The sequence below is a fragment of the Natrix helvetica genome, assembly GCF_964273705.1.
Source record: "Natrix helvetica genome assembly, chromosome: 10".
Classification (NCBI taxonomy): Eukaryota; Metazoa; Chordata; class Lepidosauria; order Squamata; family Natricidae; genus Natrix; species Natrix helvetica.
Window position 1 is genome coordinate 20,621,043 of NC_138561.1, and position 20,030 is coordinate 20,641,072.

Below are 20,030 nucleotides of genomic sequence, written 5' to 3' on the forward strand. Positions count from 1 at the left end.
GGTCAAGAAATCTTGACAATTCTTTTGATTAAGAAGGATTTTACTGGGTTTCCAAGGAGACCTAATTTTGGATGTATTGTACATATCTACCTGTTATATGTGGGCCTAAAGATGATGTGAGTAGCCTGAGGTTCCCCAAAATCAGAAAGTACTACAATCCATCAGACCTGCCTAGATACTATCTATCTCTCATCTCTTATTTGTCCTATCTATGTAATCTATCATGTATCAATCAATCATCTATCATCTCTCTCTGTCCTATATCTACCCACCTATCATCTATTACTCTATCTCTCTCTCTCTACCATCTATTACTCTATCTATCATCTATCTATCTATCTATCATCTATCTATCTATCTATCTATCTATCTATCTATCTATCTATCATCTATCTATCTATCTATCTATCTATCTATCTATCTATCTATCTATCTACCATCTACCTATTATGCTGGCTGGGGAATTCTGGGAGTTGAAGTCCACACATAATGTGACCCACTTTCCATTATGGCACAATATCATTAAGTGTGATGATTTTATTGTGGTGTTATATTGTTCCACATAAATACATTTTAAGCTTTATTGCTCCTGGAGAGATGCTACCTCTAGTCATTATACATGTAATTAGTATTCCTATTGTACGGGGGGGGGGGGGTGGACTACTTCAGGACTTCACTTTTAAAGCCTGTAATAATTTTTGAAACTCTCAAAATCTTTCTGATTACAGGTATTGCTTTTGGAAGTTCTGTATCCCTTTATTTGTAAGGTAGCGGTGGCTCAGTCACTGAGCTTGTCGATCAGAAAGTCAGCAGTTCAGCGGTTCAAACCCCTAACGCCATGTAACGGAGTGAGCCCCCCATATTTGTTGCTTCCGCCAATCTAGCAGTTTGAAAGCACGTAAAAAATGCAAGTAAGCCTTTGTCAAGGCAGTAAGGGTCATACTTTATGCAAGGAAAGAGATTGCACTTACCAGTCTCTTCCCGACTGCTACAAAACCAGACTCGGATCAAACATTCACATCATCAGATACTTTTGGTCCATTTAAAGTCTCTAAGCAGGAATGAAGAAACTCTCTTATTTTACCAAAAGGGCAAGGGTTTCAGTTCAGCCGCCACTTTATAACGACGCACGGTACCTAAGAGGTCATTAAGCAAATGCACTGAAGATGCACATGGTGTGATTTGAAGGCAGCCAAATCCAAAGGCTCGGTGGGGCCACTTACGCTGCGGCTGTCGCACAACACAATTATTTTTTGAGACCAGGCATTTTTAGCCAAAAGCAAGAGTACATAAATTTAGACCTCATTTTCCGAGGTGAGTGGAAAATTACGTCTATTATCTGCAGAGAGACTACTTTTGATGTTGGTGTGGGGCAGGTAAGGGAGAAAATCGAAAGAAAAACTCGAGAGTTTTATTCTGACAGAGTTTATTATTCTGTTTTTAACCAGACGTTTCTTCTAATCTCTGAGAGGAGCGTGGAAAAGGCACTTAGGATGTTATGATGCCATTTTAGTAATCAGCTGAGACCCCAAACCCACCTAAAACATTATAAATTGTCCTTTATACCAGCGGTGAAATATAAACTTTGCCCATTCTAGTCCTTTGGTTGTTCAACGTCATACTACCTTATCTATGAACAAGAAAACAGGGCTGCAACCCAGATAAATATTATAGATTCTCATTAACACCAACAGTTAAAATATAAATTTTGCACATTCTGTTCCTTCCGTTATTTAATTTCAGACAACCTATCTATGAATAAGGAATACGGGGCTGCCAATTGTCTCAGATGTTCTGCAACTTCATACTCGGTTTCCCTTTTTGGTTGTGATTTTTCCCACACTGACAAAACTACCAGATGCTGTGTTGCCTTTTGGCAGCTTTTTCAAGATCCTACCCCGAGAGTTGAGCATCAAAGCTCATTTATTAATTCCCTTTTAATGCTTCTGCTCAGCTATGCTTTCGGTCCCCAACAGGTAAGGTACATGCAATTTTAATTAGGACATTGCCAGTCTCTGGCATGTTCTTTGTTCGCGGATGAATGTTACAATGTCTCCTGGTTTAACTTCATAAATCCAATTTGCCGTTATTCATGAAAAGAACTAGAGCAGGGGTGTCAAACTCGCAGTCCGCGGGCCGGATGAGTCGCGTGCTGGCCACGCCCACCCCCGGTTTAGCAAAGGAGAAAAAAGTTGCAATACGTCACGTGACGACACCGGGACCACACAAGTTTGAGATCCCTGAACTACAGAAATCCCCCCAAATTTAACCCAATTAACTCAGGAACACCCTCAATATCCATTAAGGGGAAAAATAGCAAATTCTCCTCACTTTGAGCCTAATCTCAGCAAACCACTTGGTCATCTGTAATCCATAGCTGTAATAATCCATCTAAGAGAATTGGCTGCTTTTCCTAAAAATGTTAAGGCACAAAGCTGCCAAATAATTATACCACAGACAAGACCCAAAGGTTCTGAGACATAATACACCTTAGGTTTTAATGGCTTATGTTTCTTGTTTCCTTCATTTGACACATTCTTAAATACTATGTTTCTGAAACTTCTGCAACAAACCACCTATGGCTGAATTGTTATTGTTTGTAAACCATTTCATAGCAGCATATGCTTCATTTCCATGCAGATGTTGCCCCCAAAACCCTTGAGATGGAATATAATAGAATAACAGAGTTGGCAGGGGCCTTGGAGGTCATCTAATCCAGCCCCCAGCTCAAGCAGGAGACCCTACACCATTGAGGTGACCTGATCTAGGAATTCAGCACAGCAGAGGGGGGAGGGGGAAACAAGTTCTTGAAAAAGTGTTAAGAACACACTGTTTTGTTTTCCCAGTTGGATGAAAATGCCTTCCTTGTTTCTCCCTCTTTTAGTCACTCTGATATTGATCCCTTTAATGTCCAAGTGTGTTCGGTGGTTCAATAGTGCTGTCAAAGATGCAGATGAAACAAGACTATCGATCGACTGAGAACAAGGGACAACAAGCACTTCACAGAAACCACCAACAAATTGCCACCACTTATCTAAGGGCAGGTCAAACAAAGCTTTGGATTCAGCCTGCTGGAAGCACTGTCAGAAACCGTGCTGTCTTCTTCTCTGGCGACGTAAGTCAGCGAGAGCCCAGGACAACCCAACTGCAGATCCTGATGAGATCCAGAAGAGAACTTACTGGTTCACCAGCAGCCCGCTTCTCCCTGAGTGGGACCGAGTCAAGATTCCCGTTTAGCCAGAACGATCTTGGCTCGCTCGGATTATTTAAAGTTTGCTATTCTGCTGAAACTGGGAGACCAAGGACAGAAGCTGCTCGGAGGCGTTGATTTGCTTCGTTCCAAGGTAGGTGGCGCTGTTGGCCATCGTGTCCTCCAAGAAGTAGCGGTAGTTGGCCATCATGCCGCAGGAGGCCGTCAAGCCACGGGGACTGGCATCAGCCATCCAGTTCAGGCGCCACAGCACCGCCCCGTTCTGAAAGTGGAAATTGGCCACTGGGTCGAGCGCGTAGCCGCGGTGCTTCTCTCCGTAGAGGTACCAGGCGCAAAGCCTCATGAGGGGCTGCTGTAAGACCCGAGCCAGCTTTTCCGATTTCACCCACCCGTTGTTCGTGAAAAGGCGCTTCAGTTTGTCAGCCGCGGGGTCTCCCGTGATTTCCGAAATTTCTTGCATCTCCGGATCCGTGAAAGGGTTTCCCCAGCCCAGTTCGTTGGATTGTGAGCACAGCAGACCAACCAGCCATTTGGTGAACCCCGGGATGGGAGACAAGGTGGAGAAAGCTTTAATCTGAGGAAATTCAACCTGCGGATTTTCGCGTTTGTTCAAAACAAAACAAAACAAAACAAAACAAAAAGATAGATTTTTGAGTACAGCTAAATGAGGATGAAAAAATCACAACAATGTCGAACATTTAAAGCAGCAATCACAAACAGGTTTGAGATGCGGCTATTTTCATCAGCAGGTTATTGTTTATGTGTGTTTCATAACTTCATTTACTGCAGAAGTAAAACATTTCAGTTTAGGGTTTCTTCATTCCTGCCTAATAAAATGCCATCTGCCCAAATACTTATACTCGCAATTTGAGAAGCAGTAAAACTACCTACAAGGCATCTCTAAAAGCTTTGATTAGCCATTTTCTCATGGATACTGGATGTACTTTCAAGGATTTTTAATTTTTCTTGGGCCCTGGGAAATCTGTAGAGACACAGATTTTTTTGTTCAGTAGTTTAAAAACCTCCCCCTCCCATTCCTAGCCCTTCAAATTTAACAACTGAGCAGCTGAACAGCTGTAACACTCAGTTACCTTTCCAAGAAACAGATGTTGTCTTTATTTTGCCCCTCTATTTCTTAAAATTTAGGAAACATGTTTCCTACCATAGTTTTTGTATCTGGGGGACCCAAAGCTATTTTGCCTCCAGTGTTAACTACCATATTTTTCAGATTATAAAACGCACCAAGATTTTGAAGAGGCAAATTAAAAAAGTTTTTGCACTCTGCAGACCTCCTAAAAATGGCCACTTTTTCGCAAAAATGGGCTGCTTTTTGTCAAAAAAAAGGGCATGCATAGCCTTTAGAAGGCTTATAGAGTGCTCCTGGGAGCGGGGTGGGGGGGAATCAGCATGTTTTTCATTCATTTTTGCCCTCCCCAGTCCCCAGGAGCACTCTATAAGCCTCCTAAAGGCTATGCACAGCCATTTTGGTGAAGCGGCGGGATGTCAAGAGGCCAAAAATGTTGCATTCAGTGTATAAGACACACCCAGATTTTCAGCCTCTTTTTGAGGGAAAAAGATGCGTCTTATACTCCAAAAATACAGTGTATAAAAGCAAAAGAACTGCATTTCCTTGTTCCACTGGGGTCTTCTCTCAAACCTTTTCTACCAAGGAGAAAGCTTTAAGAAAATGACGTCCAAATTGCATTTTCTGCCCTCTAAAAAAAAGGACATTTTAGATTTTTTTTTAAAAAAATATCCAGACACCAGTAGACCTGCCTGGAGGCCGAAATGTACATTATGCCAAATTCCCTATTCTTCACAAAACATGAAGTCCATAAGCTGCTAGAAAAATAAATTAGTACTGCATAAAACCAACACATTGGCCACATATTATCCTAAGCTATTATGCGGCGTGTTTGCTTTTAGCTTCTAAGGTGTGTGAATGCACTCATTACAGCTTGGTTTTGTGTATGAACCAATCCATTATAGCTTGTTTAACAAATGATGTAAAATAATAAATAAATGCTGGCTTTGTTGGCTTGTGAACTTAGCTTATCAGTTATGTACAATGTGGCTGGCAAAGGAGGGGGGGGGGAATTGTTTTATTCATGAAATACAGAGGCAAAATATACTAGCAAGGTTGACAATACATGTCTTGATAAGCAATAAGTTCATCAGCTGCCCTAGAATAAATCAGATTTACTGCTCACTTCTGCTGGTCTTAAGAGGAGCCTTTACAACACAAGTCCTCGACTTACGACCACAATTGAGGCCAAAATGTTTGTTTTACAACCTTCCTTGCCAGAGTTGTTACTGCAGTTGTTAAGCTAGTTAAGTGACTCTGTCTTTGCTTGTCAGAAGTCGCAAAGGGGGACCATGTGACTCTTGGACACTGCAACCGTCATAAATATGAGTCAGTGCTTCAATGGTCGTAAGTGGGGAAAACGGCCACATCACTTTCTCCAGTGCCGTTGAAACTTTCAACAGTCACTAAATGAACTGTTGTAAGTTGAGGACTGCCTGTATAGTGGTGCTCATTTGAGACCCAGAGAGAAATAAAAACTAGATTGAAAGAGATATTATTGCTATGGCCAAATCTGTTCTTTCAGCAAGCTGACTGGTATCAGCGTCCTGTTAAGGACACGGTATTCACAAATATTCCGATTCACGTTTTAAGTTTTCCTCGTTCGGTTTCCAAAGGTCAAATCTAAAACAAGATCTGAATCGCTGCAGTTCAAAAGCCCCAGAGCCTGTCTTGTTGCATTTTGATGTGTCCGTGACAGCCATAATATAACATGTTCTTTTTCTGGGGAAATTAAAAGTTACAGAAGCTTGAAATTAAGTGATTTGGAATTAATCAAATAGATGAGGGAAAACAAAGCAAATAATGATATATCTTATTTTCCCCACATTGTTTATTCCCCAAAGGATATTTGAGAGTCAACCGTGAGAAATGTATTACAATACATTAATATCTAAGGGAATGAACCCCGGCAAATGGAGCAGTATCAAGTAATTTAGTTTGGTATTTAAATGAGGCAGCTGCACTTTTAATAAAGCAAATTTCTAAAGCGCCTGCCTCAAAACTAAAGTTCAACAAAACATGCTCTCCCTTTGGACCTGTGTTAAGTAAACAACCTACAATCTTCCACAACTATTTGGGAGAGGTTTCCTTCGAGCCCTAATAGATGATTCAAAAGTCAGTCGCAAAAGATTTTCACATGTTAAGTTTTTGGACAGGAACTTCCTATGCTGTTCCAACCCCACCCTGAAGCTGGGTACATTTTGTACAAGCCTTTTTAATGTTACCCAGGTTTGGCTACGCAGTGGGATAATATTAATGAATGACCTCAGCCTAGAAGACCTCCAAGCTCCCTTCCAACTCTGTCATTCTGTCCTTTCGTAGAGCTGGAAGATTGAAACCTAAGTTCTAACAGCCCACTGAGCTAAAGGATTCCATGGTCTGACTTGGTTTAAGGCAGACCTTGGCATTTTACGACTCCTGGGTCACACCTGGCCCTTTGGCTGTCCCTGTTCGGCCCATGTGAGGTCACGGGAAATAAACATCGAAAGTAAATAAAGTGCACACAATACAACTGCATTGCTTTTATTCTGAAGGCGACTCTTTTTTTCCCCCAATTGAGGTACATCTGCGCATGCATGTGTACCTATGCGCCTTCACAGTAGTAATATGTTGGTCATATTGGCTCAGCCCTCCCACAATGATCCCAGTGAGAAAATAAATTGCCCACCACTGGCTTAAGGAAAGGACATTGTTTTGTTTTGTGTTTAAAAAGGAAGGCAGGTAGGAAGGAAGAGAGAAGGAAGGAAGACAGAATGAATGTAGGGAGGGAGGGAGGAAAGCAGAATGAATGCATGAAGGGAGGGAGCGAGGGAGGGAGGGAAGAAGATAGAAGGGAGGAAGGCAGAAGGAAGAGAAAAGGAAGGGAGGAAGGGAGGGAGAGTGGGGTGGGTGGACGGAAAGGAGAATGAATGAAGACAGAATGAAGGAAGGAAGGGAGGGAGAGGGAGGGAGGGAGGGAAAGAGGGAGAGGGAGTGGGTGGGTGGAAGGAAAGCAGAATGAATGAATGAATGAATGAATGAATGAATGAATGAATGAAGGAAGGAAGGAAGGAAGGAAGGAAGGAAGGAAGGAAGGAAGGAAGGAAGGAAGGAACAAATTCAATTCCGGGGCAACATCCCTTTTGGCACCTACCTGTAGCTCTTTGACCACTCGCTTGATGAGATACGTGCCGAGCTCCACGCCCTGCAGGCCCTGCTGAGTCAAACTGATGGAGTAGAAAATTGCGGTGGTAATTCTGTCCAAATCTTCTACTTCCTGCAAGGGAGGCTCTTTTACTATAGCCTGGAGAAAGATTAAGAAAATGAGCGATGGCAATCTGGGTTTGAATTCCAGCAGATTCACCTTCCACAGCCCAACTCTCACAGCAGAGGGGGAAAGATTTTGCACACTCAGCTGGGCTCCGATTGCCAACCGAGGACTTGCTCTCATGAGCTGCACAACCCAGGACTCTTTCAAAACATACCATAATTTCAAAAACTGTCAGAGTGCGCACAATGTGACTATGTGAGACAACCCAGGAGCAAATACAGTAAACAGACGTTTGTATTTCAATAGTGGTTTTATCTACAAAGAATATATACTTATACGTACTTTAGTCAAATCTCAAACAAACAGCAATTAGCACACACGGAGAGAGAGATACGGCCCAACAGGGCCTCTTCTTATGACAGGCTCTTAAAGTGATATCAGCCCAAAAACCTTGCTGACTCATTCCCAGCATTACATCATCGTAGTAGCTGGTCATAAATCATTCACCATCATTACCCTGACAAAAACTGAGAAAGCATTGCTGTTGCTAACTGAAATAGGGCATTAGGAAACAGAAGGAGGACAGTTAGGGCGCCAGCTGGGCCTTGCAAATGGTGACGAAGCTCTACTGAAGGAGCAACTCAATCGGCATCCTTGGATAGCAACAAAGGCTCCCTGTAAGCTAAACATTTTTTTTTAACTTTAGGAATAATTGGTAGACGTCCATGTAGGCCGCTAAGCATTAAGGGCAACTGGAAGGACTTTTAAGAAACTCATCTACAGAGACATTTAAAAATGTTTTTTAAGCAGAGAGGCTTCTTAAAAAATTTCCTTCCTCTTAATATTAACTTGTGATTAAAATTTGAGGCTATGTTTGATCCCAAGTAAAAGCCAGACAATGGTACCTGGATATTGCTGGATATTTCATCAGTAAGTGCGACGTGCAAAACAATCAGGGGTTCTCCAGGTATTGCACAGTGGGCAAAATAGTAACACCTTCTGTAGGACCCAACACGGCGCTTCATATCCATCCAATTTCGAACAGGATGCACGGCTTCGCTACTACAACGAAAATAAAAATAAAGAGGATGGAAGCTTGCCAGGTGTTGCTGCTCTTTCCAACTTAAAGGTTATGCACGGACAATCAACAGGCAATGTAACCTTGATAATGTAGGTGTATCAGGTGGCACCAGATTGCTTTAACAAAAGTGCCACACAGCTCATCAATCTTTGGCACTTACTCACTAATCTTCTGAAGAATCTCGCAGGGAGACTGCCACGTAACGCGTTCCAAGGTTAAGAATCCAGTGGAAAACCATTCTGACAACATGTTCTTTAGTACTCCATTCATTTCCTGCAAACAGAGAAGGGCAGTTATTAAGAACTTCAGCAGAAAGGATACGAAATAAGCAATCAACATAAATCACACTAGGAAACTAAATAAAACAATATAAATCGTAAAGATATAAACTACAAAGTTATAGTCATAAGTAGAAAAGGAGGTAGGTAAGAGGGAGGATGAGAAGAATAATAGTAATACAGCCTTACTAAAGAGATTTGACAGTGTGGGAATTAGTTGTTTAGCAGAGGGATGGCATGTTGGGGAGGGGGAAGGGACCTCGCACTAGATCTCTAGAATATATAATTGCACCAGATCTCTAGAATATAAACTATAACCCTAACCCTCAGAAGCATTTTCCAGTGAAGCTGCTAGGTTTTAAAAGAATGCCACACCTTCGTACTCTTAAATTGCCTTGTCATATGCATTAGTTTAAAAATAATTCATGAATATTTTTTTAAAAAAATAACTGGTATATATGCAGATGATATAAGATCTAATATGAAGCACCTAAGCCAACTGATGAACAAAGAATAATTAAAAGCACTTGTTGCTAAGATTTTACAAGTTACACTTCTTTATTCCATGACCATATTGCTAGCAGAGACGTTATAGTTATTAATTTCTGAAACCATGAGAGGCTGAACTAAGTGTTTGCAAATTGGTTGGAAGCAGAATGAAATAAGCAGCTTTTGCATTCATCTTCCATTCATCTCACTTTAAACAAGCAAACATAAAATGATTTGCTGTTGTTTTAGAAAATAGCAATTTCACATTAGATTGACAAATATTCCATAGAAGAAAATTAACTCAAGTCAACCTCCCCTTTGAAGAGGTTTACTGGAAACAAAAAATAATATTAACATTTTCACGAACTGTGATCTCAGAGCAGAACCGGAGCAAAGCGGAAGTATCTGTGGCAGTATTTTTATTAAAATAAATAGAAACGTTAAACAAAATATATCGGAGAGCTTTCTTCGCCAAAAGAATTAGCTCCAAAAATTCAAAATAAAAGGTTTGATACCAGAAAGCGTCTTTTAATTTGCTCTACTACGGTATTAGATTTATACACTGGCTCCAAACTGTTTTATGGCAGATCATAAACTAGAGATGTGCAACCTTCTGGGTGAGCAGAGACTGTTTAAAGGTGGTTCAGCCATAGCCTCGGAACCCTGCCTTTCTTGGAAAATTTGCAATTCTTGTAGATTTTCACCTCTCTTGACGAGGGGGAGGAGGAGTTCCTTAAACCTTTCTTTATAAAAGTCAGTATTTTATCGCGAAATGTCATTCCTTCTGCTATTAAAAATGCAAAAATGTTCATTCTTCTTCTCCTGTTCATTCAGAAAAAGATGCAAACATAAGCAATTACATGTTTTTTGGGGCAGCCATGGAATATACTATAATACACATAGGTTTTTAAGATATAAAAGGTAAAGGTTCCCCTCGCACGTATGTGCTAGTGGTTCCCAACTCTAGGGGGCGGTGCTCATCTCCGTTTCAAAGCCGAAGAGCCAGCGCTGTCCGAAGATGTCTCCGTGGTCATGTGGCCGGCATGACTAAACGCCAAAGGCGCACGGAACGCTGTTACCTTCCCACCAAAGGTGGTTCCTATTTTTCTACTTGCATTTTTATGTGTTTTTGAACTGCTAGGTTAGCAGAAGCTGGGGCAAGTAACGGGAGCTCACCCTGTTACGCGGCGCTAGTGATTCGAACCGCCAAACTGCTGACCTTTTGATCGACAAGCTCAGCATCTTAGCCACAGTGTCCCTATTTTTAAGGTATATAGTCCTCAATTCTAAAGATAAAGCTTTCCCTGTTGTGCCTGACTCTAGAGCAGGGGGATATGATGAGTTACGTGGGCTGGATGCGTCATGTACAGGCCAAGCCCAGCTCAGCTCCATGAAGGAAAAAAACATTGCAAAATGTCATGGGACAGCAACATGACGCTGCGAGTTTGACACCCATGGGTGGTGCTCATCTCAGTTTCTTGGCTGAGGGAGCCAGAGTTGCCTGAAGACATTTTTTGTGATCCTGTGACCAACATGGCTATATGCTAAGGATGCACCGAACCCTGTTACCTTCCCACCAAAGTGGTACCTATTAATCTACTTGCATTTGCATGCTTTTGAGCCTCTAGATGGGCAGGAGCTGAGGCGGGTAACAGGACTGCACTCCCTTGTGCAGCTCAGGTCTCGAACCCGGGCTATAACCTTTCCACCTGACAAGCTGTTTTGTTTTTAGCCGAGCCATCTGGCCCTATTCCTCAATGCATAGTTCACAAAATTAATGTTTCTGTTAATTCGAAAGCATTATTTCCAAAGATTTAGAAATATGCTAGCGATGAAAAGTTTTCTCGGTGAGTTTTCTCGCTGAAGTGTTCCCTCGAATTTCCAAATCTTGCCTGCTTCAGTCCAATGGAGGGTGGGGGGCAGACCAGCCTATTCTTGTGCTGCCCGCAGTTTTACGACTGCTTTAACCACCCAGACCCTTAAAGAGCTTTATAGGCCATCAGCTTTTAAAAAGGGCTTAGGGGGACATCGCGCCTCGAAAGAAAAGCAAGGTCTCCTTGACACATACAAATAGATTGTCCTCCGTGCTGCCTAGATGCACTTTCTATCCTTTTTTTTAAAAATTCTTTTTTAGTCTATATTCCATTGCTGAACTCTGCCGGTGGACATGCCTAAGCAGAAACACCTGCACCGAGGTCACAGGTATCTATCATCCGCCACAAATTCGGCAGGAAGGACATTTACTGTTTCTTAGCAACTGGTCACCAAGGAGCGAAGTCATTTTCCTGCATCGCTGCTCTTGATCCCACTGGCTATTTAACCTTAAGATGCCAACCTTCCCTGCTGACCCCTGAGGACTGGAGGGATGTGCTCCCTCCCCAAATAGGAACCTGCCACGCTCAGAGCTAAAAACAAACAAACTACCTTTGAGGACCTTCACCTCGTCACCCTGCAAAGAGCAAAGCTGCCAATCATGTAGGGTTTGGGGTCATTTTTCTCAATCGTTCAAATTCCCCTGATGGCCAAACCAATCTTGTTTATGACAGCGGCATACAAATGCAGGCAGCTCTCGGGTTAGGACCATAATTGAGCTCAAAATTTATGTTGCCAAGCGAAACATTTGCTAAGGAAGCTTTCACCCATTTTACAAATTGCCTTGCCCCAGTTGTTAAGGGCATTGTTGTACTTGTGAAATTAGTCACACAGTTGTTAAGTGGCTTTCCCCGTTGATTTTGCTTGTCAGAAGGTTGCTAGAGGATCACGTGACCCCAGGACATTGCGACCGTCATAAATATGAACCAGTCGCCAAGTGTTTGATCATGTCACCATGGGGATGCTGCAAGTATGAAAAACGGTCCTAAGTCGCTTTTTCCAGGGCCGTTGTAACTTTGAACAGTCACTAAATGAACTGTTGCTAAGTAAAGGACTACCTATAGCCCTTAACTTACAACCATGTGTTTGGCAGCCGCTCGAACAACACTGGGAAAATGACTTGCCCTTGGTCTTTGTGCGCACAACCACTGCAGCATCTGGCCGATCAAAATTTGGACACAGGGACGTGCAACAGATGCAACGTCCGAGGGACACAAGATCACCATTTGCAACTTTTCAAGCCAGCTTCCAACAAGCAAAGTCAACAGGGGAAGCCGGGTTCGCTTAACAACTGTGTGATTCATTTAACAACCACAGCGATTTGTTTAGCAAGCATGGCCCCCCCAAAAAATCTCAAAATCGGGTGCAATGCATTTAACAAATGTCTTGCTTAGCAACGAAACTTCTGGTCCCATTTGCAGGCGTAAGGTTGCAAGGAGTACACACTGCTTAGAAGGGCAGCCATGACGAAAGAGGAGAAAGAAATCGTGCAAGAGGGGTGTGTGAAGCTACTCAGTTCCTGGGCTCATCCTACGCCGAGGCATTGCCAAAGCAGCTGACAGGATCACTCAGGAACCTGGATTGTGGAGCAAAGGTTACAACTCTGCAGTGATATTGTCTGGCGCCCTGCCCACAGCGTACTCATGACCTATTTTGGTAACTTGAGATGAAGTAAAGATACCTCAAAAAAAAATTCAGCAGAAAAATGAATTGCTCTTCTTTTTCTGGAATATTCTGTACCTTGTCTTATCTCAAGGCAAACCGCAGGATCTTATTTAGATTACACTAAATGAAAAAAAATGCTTAGATGATGGAGGTTTGAGAAACAGACGAAGCTGCCTTCACTGATAACATGGTGTTAAGAAGCTTATACAAAATTTGCCTTTTGAAAAGGGACGCCACAGGATTATGCAAGAGACAGAAAAACATGCTTAATGCGGTTTGCTTCTGGGACTATCACTGGGTTGCTATGGGGTTCTGCAAAAACGCAGTTAATTTTTTAAAAAAGAAAAAAGCTGAATTAAAGTTACGAAACGACAGAAAAGTTGGTAGATGTCAATTCCACACAAATAACTCAACTAAACTGAAATATTGTACTATCAGATCCTTGCAAGAAATTTATCTATCCATAAAAAACAACAATCCTAGAGTTCATCTCTAGCACGCAGGCACAAAGGATAACAAAAGAAACAAACCACAGGCAAAAAAGAAAATTTAAAAATAGAGATCTGATCATCCTTTGAGTTAGATTAAAATTACTGTTCTCAAACTAAGTGCCAACTATTCTACATGATATGCAGAACTAAAATAATTTTGTTCTACTAAATGCCAAGTGCATGTCTCCTGGATGTACTTGATCTATTCTTTTATTATTGGAATTTTTCTCCTGTTAACCTTGTAAGCTACCCAAAGTCTTGTGAAGTCAGCAGCCTCTTAATTGTATAACTGAGTAACTTTGACTCCAAACCCTATTGAAGGAAAAAAACAAAACACTTGTTAAGGACACAGCTTGCATAATTCGGCATATTTTGTTTGTATTTTAAAATCTTTCCTGCTTGAAACACAATGTTTCTTGCCAAGGCCAAATTTTATTCTTAGCACTGCTATGCCCTGTCTCCCACATCAACATGCGCTGTTCTGGCACATAGAAATTTGGCACTAATGCATGAACTTTGCTCTAGTTCTATCTGTCTTCTTCAAGGGTATCAAACACTGCACACTGCTACACATATTTTTCCCCCAGTTACAAGCTGAACTGCCCTGTTCCCCAGTGCACTTTATTCCCAAGCAAAGCAGGAATAAATAGAAAATATCTACAGTTTTGAAACATGTAACATGTGCCCTCTGGGAAAAAGAAATCTTTGGAAACTGCCATCCCTCCTATTACCAAATACCACAAGAGTTCTATTTCACTATATATATATATTCAGGATAGATAGATGATAGATAGATAGATAGATAGATAGATAGATAGATAGATAGATAGATAGATAGATAGATAGATAGATAGATAGATAGATAGATAGATAGAAAGATAGATAGATAAATAGATAAATAGATACATACATACATATCATATGCATATATTTCATTATTTTAATCACATTTGTGCCCCCCCCCATTGCACATCTCCACAGCATCATTACCAGATCAGCCCTTTCCTATTGAACCTATACCTGTCAGAACAATGCTACATCTGCCTAGCTTTTACTTGGCACAAATTACCAGAACAGATGTTGCACATCTGCTTGGCATCATTCCTAGAGCCGCACCTTTCTGTTGAACCTCTCACTGGCACTGTTGCCGGAACAATCCCTCCTGTTGAACACATGTGCGGCACCATTGCTAGCACAGCCCCTGTGGAACCTCTGCCTGGCACCATTGCTACCACAGCTCCTCCCAATTAAACTCCTGCCTGGCATCCTTAGAATCCTAGGGCCAGAAGGCACCTGAAAGGTCTTCTAGTCCAATCTCTTGCTCAAGGCGGGGAGGGGGTTCCAGCCCCCTGCCACAACAGCCCCACCTGCAGAGGTCCTACCTGGCACCATTGCCAGGGCAACCCTCCATTCCCCCTTCCAACATCTGTATGGAATGATTACCATCATAGCATTTTATTGCAGAACCTTTGCCTGGCTAAACAGCACCTCTTATTGAACATCAACCTGGCACTAATGACCCAAACACCTCCTGTTGAATCTCTGCCTGACTCCCCCCCAACTACCACTCTCAACCCTTCCTGTTGCACATCTGCCTGGCATCATTCCTAGAGCAGCACCTTTCTGTTGAACCTCTACCTGGCCCCACTGCCACTCTCAGCCCCTCCTGTTGAATATGAACCTGGGACTGATGACCTGAAGTTACCCGGTTGAACCCCTGCCTGACCCTTACTGCCATCAGCCCCTCGTGTTGAATATCAACCTGACACTAATGACCAGACCCCCTCCTACTGAACCAGCCTTACCCCCCCCACTACCACTACCAGCCCCTCCTGTTGGACATCAACCTGACACCAATGACCATATGTTTCCCTGTTGAACCTCTGCCTGACACACACACCCCGATCCCCGCCGGCTCTCACCCGGAGGTGCGGGCCCAGGGCGTCCCTTGCGGCCAGTGCCTCCAGCAGATCCCGGCGCAGCTCCACCAGGAAGCGCAGGCCGCCCTCCTGCCGCGCCAGGTGCTGGAAGAGGCCCCGGTAGCGCGGGGTCAGCGCGTGGCGCAGCCGGTCCTCGGCCTGCAGCAGCGGCCCCGGCTCGCCCTCCTGCAGCCGCAGCACCCGCGCCATGGCCTCCGCCACCCGCCCGCGCTCCACGCCGAAGCCCCCCGCCAGGCGCCTCAGCAGCTCCGCCCGGGACCCGCCGACGCCGACGCCCAGAGAGCGGTAGAAGCGCATGAACTCGGCGCTCCGCTGCTCCAGCGCCGCCCCGGCCGGCGCCGCCGCCTTCTCCCGGGTCTCGTAAAGCGGGAGCGGCGGGACGGCCCGGCGGAGCGCTTCGTCCAGGCCAGCGGAGGCTTCGGTTGCCATGGCGACGGCGCTAGGCCGCGGCCGGCCGGAAAAAGCGTGGACGCGCGCGAGGAGGCGGAAGAGCTGCCGCGGGGTCGCCTGGCAGCGGCTCCAGGGGCGCATGCTACCCTCCCAGCTATTCCCCGGCGCTGCCCTCCGAATCCGCTCCGCGGGCCAAGCGGGAGGCTGAAATACGGGCAGGATGAGCGGGGGGAGGGGGGGCGTTGGAGAGGAGTTGAAAAATCGGGCGAAGGCGATTGGGCGCCTCCGGAGGGCCTGTCCTCTCGGCACGGCCAATGAAAAGAGAAGGGGGCGGGGGCTGATGTCTAAATCGGATGACGTCACCGGCGGGGCCCGCCGCCTTGCGGGGAGAGGCGGAAGAGCTGCTCTAGGCCCCGCCCACGGATGCCCTTGATTTAAAGGGGCCGTGCCAGGAATACAGGTGCTGTAGTGGCTGCGAATGATGGGAGTTGCCCTTGCAACTCCTTAGAGGGGGCAAAGTTGAGGAAGAGGCGAACTGATTTTTTTAAATTTCTATTTATTTTATTTATTTTATTTTTATTATTATTTTATTTTATTTATTTTATTTATTTTATTTATTTTATTTATTTTATTTATTTTATTTATTTTATTTATTTTATTTATTTTATTTATTTTATTTATTTTATTTATTTTATTTATTATTTATTTTATTTATTTCATTTATTTCATTTATTTCATTTATTTTATTTATTTTATTTATTATTATTTTGTCAAACACAGGTAACAGGTATAAGTATGAACATAAACATGAATAAAGGAAGTAGATGCAGATGAAGAAGCTTTATTAGATAAATCTTTATCTAATAAATCTTTTTTTGCCTGCACAGTGTGTCCTGTGTATTTATTGATATTCCATATTTCTTACCCCATTCATCTCCTGGGGAAATGTTGGAAGAAATCTGGTGCTATAATCAAAGCCAAACACCATCTCAGGAAAAAAAAGGGGGGGTTAGGGTTAGGTACTGAACCCAGCAATTTCATGACACCTGTTTGATCCGATACACAAAGTTTAGGGTTGCCAATTTTTCCAAGTGGCAGCCCAAAACAGCTTAACTTCAGTGGTGGGATTCAAAAGTTTTTACTACCAGTTATGTGGGGATGGCTTGGTGGGCGTCTCAGGGGAAGGATACTGCAAAATCTCCATTCCCTCCCGATCAGCTGGGACTCGGGAGGCAGAGAAAAGATGGGGGCGGGGCCAGTCAGATGTGGTATCTACCGGTTCTCCGAACTACTCAAAATTTCCGCCACCGGTTCTCCAGAACTGGTCAGAACCTGCTGAATACCACCTCTGCTTAGTTTAAATAAACCGCATGCAGCAAAAGTCCATTAAGCAATTGCAACCTTGCTTTTCAGCTTTGTCTACTTCGAGACGTGTGGATTTCAATTCCCAGAATTTTTCCTAGCTGATATGCATGGACTTCAACTCCCAGAATTCCAGGAGTTGAAGTTCACCTACCTTAAAACTGAAAACCACTGAACTACAGTAAATCAATGGGCTCCCCTCAAAGCAGCTTGCTGAGCAAATCCTGAGCAAAAGCAGGCCCGTATCAGCTGCATTAAAAAAAACACCACGAAGAAAAAGGCAATCTCGGCGCAAATTTAGCATGACATTGGAACGCCTTCGGTTATTCTTATTATTCAACATTTCCTAGGGAGTACATCAGCATTGCTGACTCTGCTATCCATGAGATATGGCAAGTAAATACAAAGTATGTGGTTTTCTTGATTCCTGTTCCGTTCCTCCCCCTGTCGCTATTCAGGGTGAACTCAACTTGTGAATGTTTTATTACAAGGTGAACTTCATAGCTTAGGTAGGGAGAGTTGGTAGTGAATGCAACTCCTGTGTGAGTTATGGAGAGTAACTTAATGGTAAAGGTTCCCCTCGCACATATGTGCTAGTTGTTCTTAACTCTAGGGGTGGTGCTCATCTCCATTTCAAGGCCGAAGAGCCAGCACTATCCGAAGATGTCTCCTTGGTCATGTGGCCGCCATGACTAAATGCTGAAGGCGCACAGAATGCTCTTATCTTCCCACCAAAGGTGGTCCCTATTTTTCTACTTGCATTTTTACATGTTTTCGAACTGCTAGGTTGGCAGAAGCTGGGACAAGAAACGGGAGCTCACTCCGTTACGCGGAGCTAGGGATTCAACCTCCGAATTGCCGAGCTTTCTGATCAACAAGCTAAACATCTTAGCCACTGAGTTAACTTAAACTTACATATCCACTAAATCCCAAATGTTTCCTCTTTTTCAAGAGGAAACTGGACTTTCTTGCTTTTTCTTTGAAGACGTTTCGCTTCTCATCCAGCTCTGATTGGATGGTGGGGAATGGAAGGGGAACATCTTCAGAGAAAAAACAGAAAATCCAGATGCCTCTCAAAAAAGCACCTTTGGGACAACCATGACCTGGATGACGGAGAATCTCCATAGACATTTACACTAAAGCCTCAATAGAGTGGAAGGTACAGGCAATCCTCAAGCTATGACCAAAATTGGACGCGAAAGTCATGGTTGTAAGGCATGCTGGTTGTTAAGTGAGTCACCACATGATTGCCTCCGATTTTATGACCTTTTTATGGAGCAATCATTAAGTGAATCCATTGTCTGCAATGGAGGGGGGTGGGGGAGGGGTTGGCCAGAAACTGGAAGTAAATAGTCTCCTGCAAAAAAAATGCATGTTGAATTGTAATCGTGGCTGCAGGATGCAAACAGCTCTAAATCCAAGCTGGTTGTTGAATGTCCAAAATGCAGTCACGTGACCAATGGGACAATCCTCAGATCTTCCAAATCGAACTCATAAGTAACGCTAGGGAAGTCTGTGTAACTTCACAGAGTCATTAAGGGACTAGTAGTAAGTCAAGGACTTTCTATCTGCAAGCAACAGAGCCTACTGTCTGACCTAAGCGCAGTACACAAAATTGTTTGCTACAACTTCCTACCTGTCAACGACTCCTTCAGCTTCAACCTCAACAATACACGGGCAAACTATCGATACAAACTCAAGGTGAACCGCTCCAAACTCGATTGCAGAAAATACGACTTCAGCAACAGAGTGGAATGCTCTACCTGTCTCCGTTGTCACATCCTCAAACCCCCACAGCTTCAACCTCAAACTGTCCACGGTGGGTCTCACCCCATTCCTAAGAGGTCCGTAAAGGGGGCTTACATAAGCGCACCAGCGTGCCTACCGTCCCTGTCCTACTGTCCCCATCTATTTGTACTCATTTCCTTTGTTCATGTCCAGGTTTATACTTATATGTTATCTTGCACATAAAATCAAATAAACCAATAATAAATAAGGTCCTTTAAGATGCAAGAGGCACAGAACATGATATTCTTATCCCGAGACTCAAATGTGTCACATATGAACTCAGTCCCTGCAGCTCAAGCATGCATGCCCCCTTCCTCATTTTTCATCCTGGCCTAAAACCAAACGGGTCTATTTTGGAAGCATCTGACTATTAGCCACAAATTCAACCCAGGTAGATTCCCTCCCCTCGTTGGCCCACCAAACCTTTGCTGGATGTTGCACCCCCTGCACAAAACACCCTGTCAAAAGTTGCATCTGCAGGGGCTTCAAACCTTGCCCCCCCCCCCCCAATTGTGGGCTGACATTTCTTTCCGCGTTAAGAATTATATTCTCTTTCCCCGCTGCCCTTTTCCTTCTCATCAGTCCTCCCCACTCCCTGAAAATTAAAGCTCTCTTTGTAGATTCCGGATCAAATTAATTTCCCCCCCAGAACACAGATTCGTGGAGTCAAGATTTTCAAAGGGTCCAGTAATTGAGACCAGCTGCTTGCAGACTTTTCTGCTGGCAGAGGAGCTAAATTAACAGCTGGGCTTAAGACGGGACAGAGTCCTGTTGGAACATTAGCCTTCTAGGAGAATGGATGACCCGAAGCCCCTGGAAATCAACCTCTTTTATTACAAGAGGCCTGACACGAAGTAATCAGTTTTGGATTGGGGCTCTCGCATTGTCCAGCTCTGACCTTAATATTGACCTTTCGAGCCCAATCTCTCTGTGCTTTGGAGTCCAGAAAATTGCACTCCCATAATGAAATTAGGCAGCATGAAAAACGTCTCACAAGCTCTCTACAAAGTTAACTCCAGGAGGAGGAGGAGGAGGAGAAGAGGAGGAAGGGGGAGGGGGGAGGAGGAAGAGAAGAAGAAGAGGAGGAGGAGGTCCAGTTGCCTCTTTAAAAAGCACCTTTGGGATGAAC

General features: G+C 43.7%; 1 protein-coding gene across 1 annotated transcript; it reads right to left on the reverse strand.

Annotated features, from left to right (window-relative positions):
- Window positions 1–1,392: 1,392 nt before the first annotated feature.
- Window positions 1,393–15,994, reverse strand: MLYCD (malonyl-CoA decarboxylase). Its single transcript, XM_081963478.1, has 5 exons — window positions 15,344–15,994; window positions 8,787–8,899; window positions 8,451–8,607; window positions 7,429–7,578; window positions 1,393–3,800 (listed from the first exon to the last, which is right to left on the reverse strand). The coding sequence occupies exons 1-5, from the start codon at window positions 15,890–15,892 to the stop codon at window positions 3,267–3,269; spliced, it is 1,503 nt and encodes a 500-aa protein (XP_081819604.1). The 5' UTR covers window positions 15,893–15,994; the 3' UTR covers window positions 1,393–3,266.
- Between the last annotated feature and the right edge of the window lie 4,036 nt (window positions 15,995–20,030).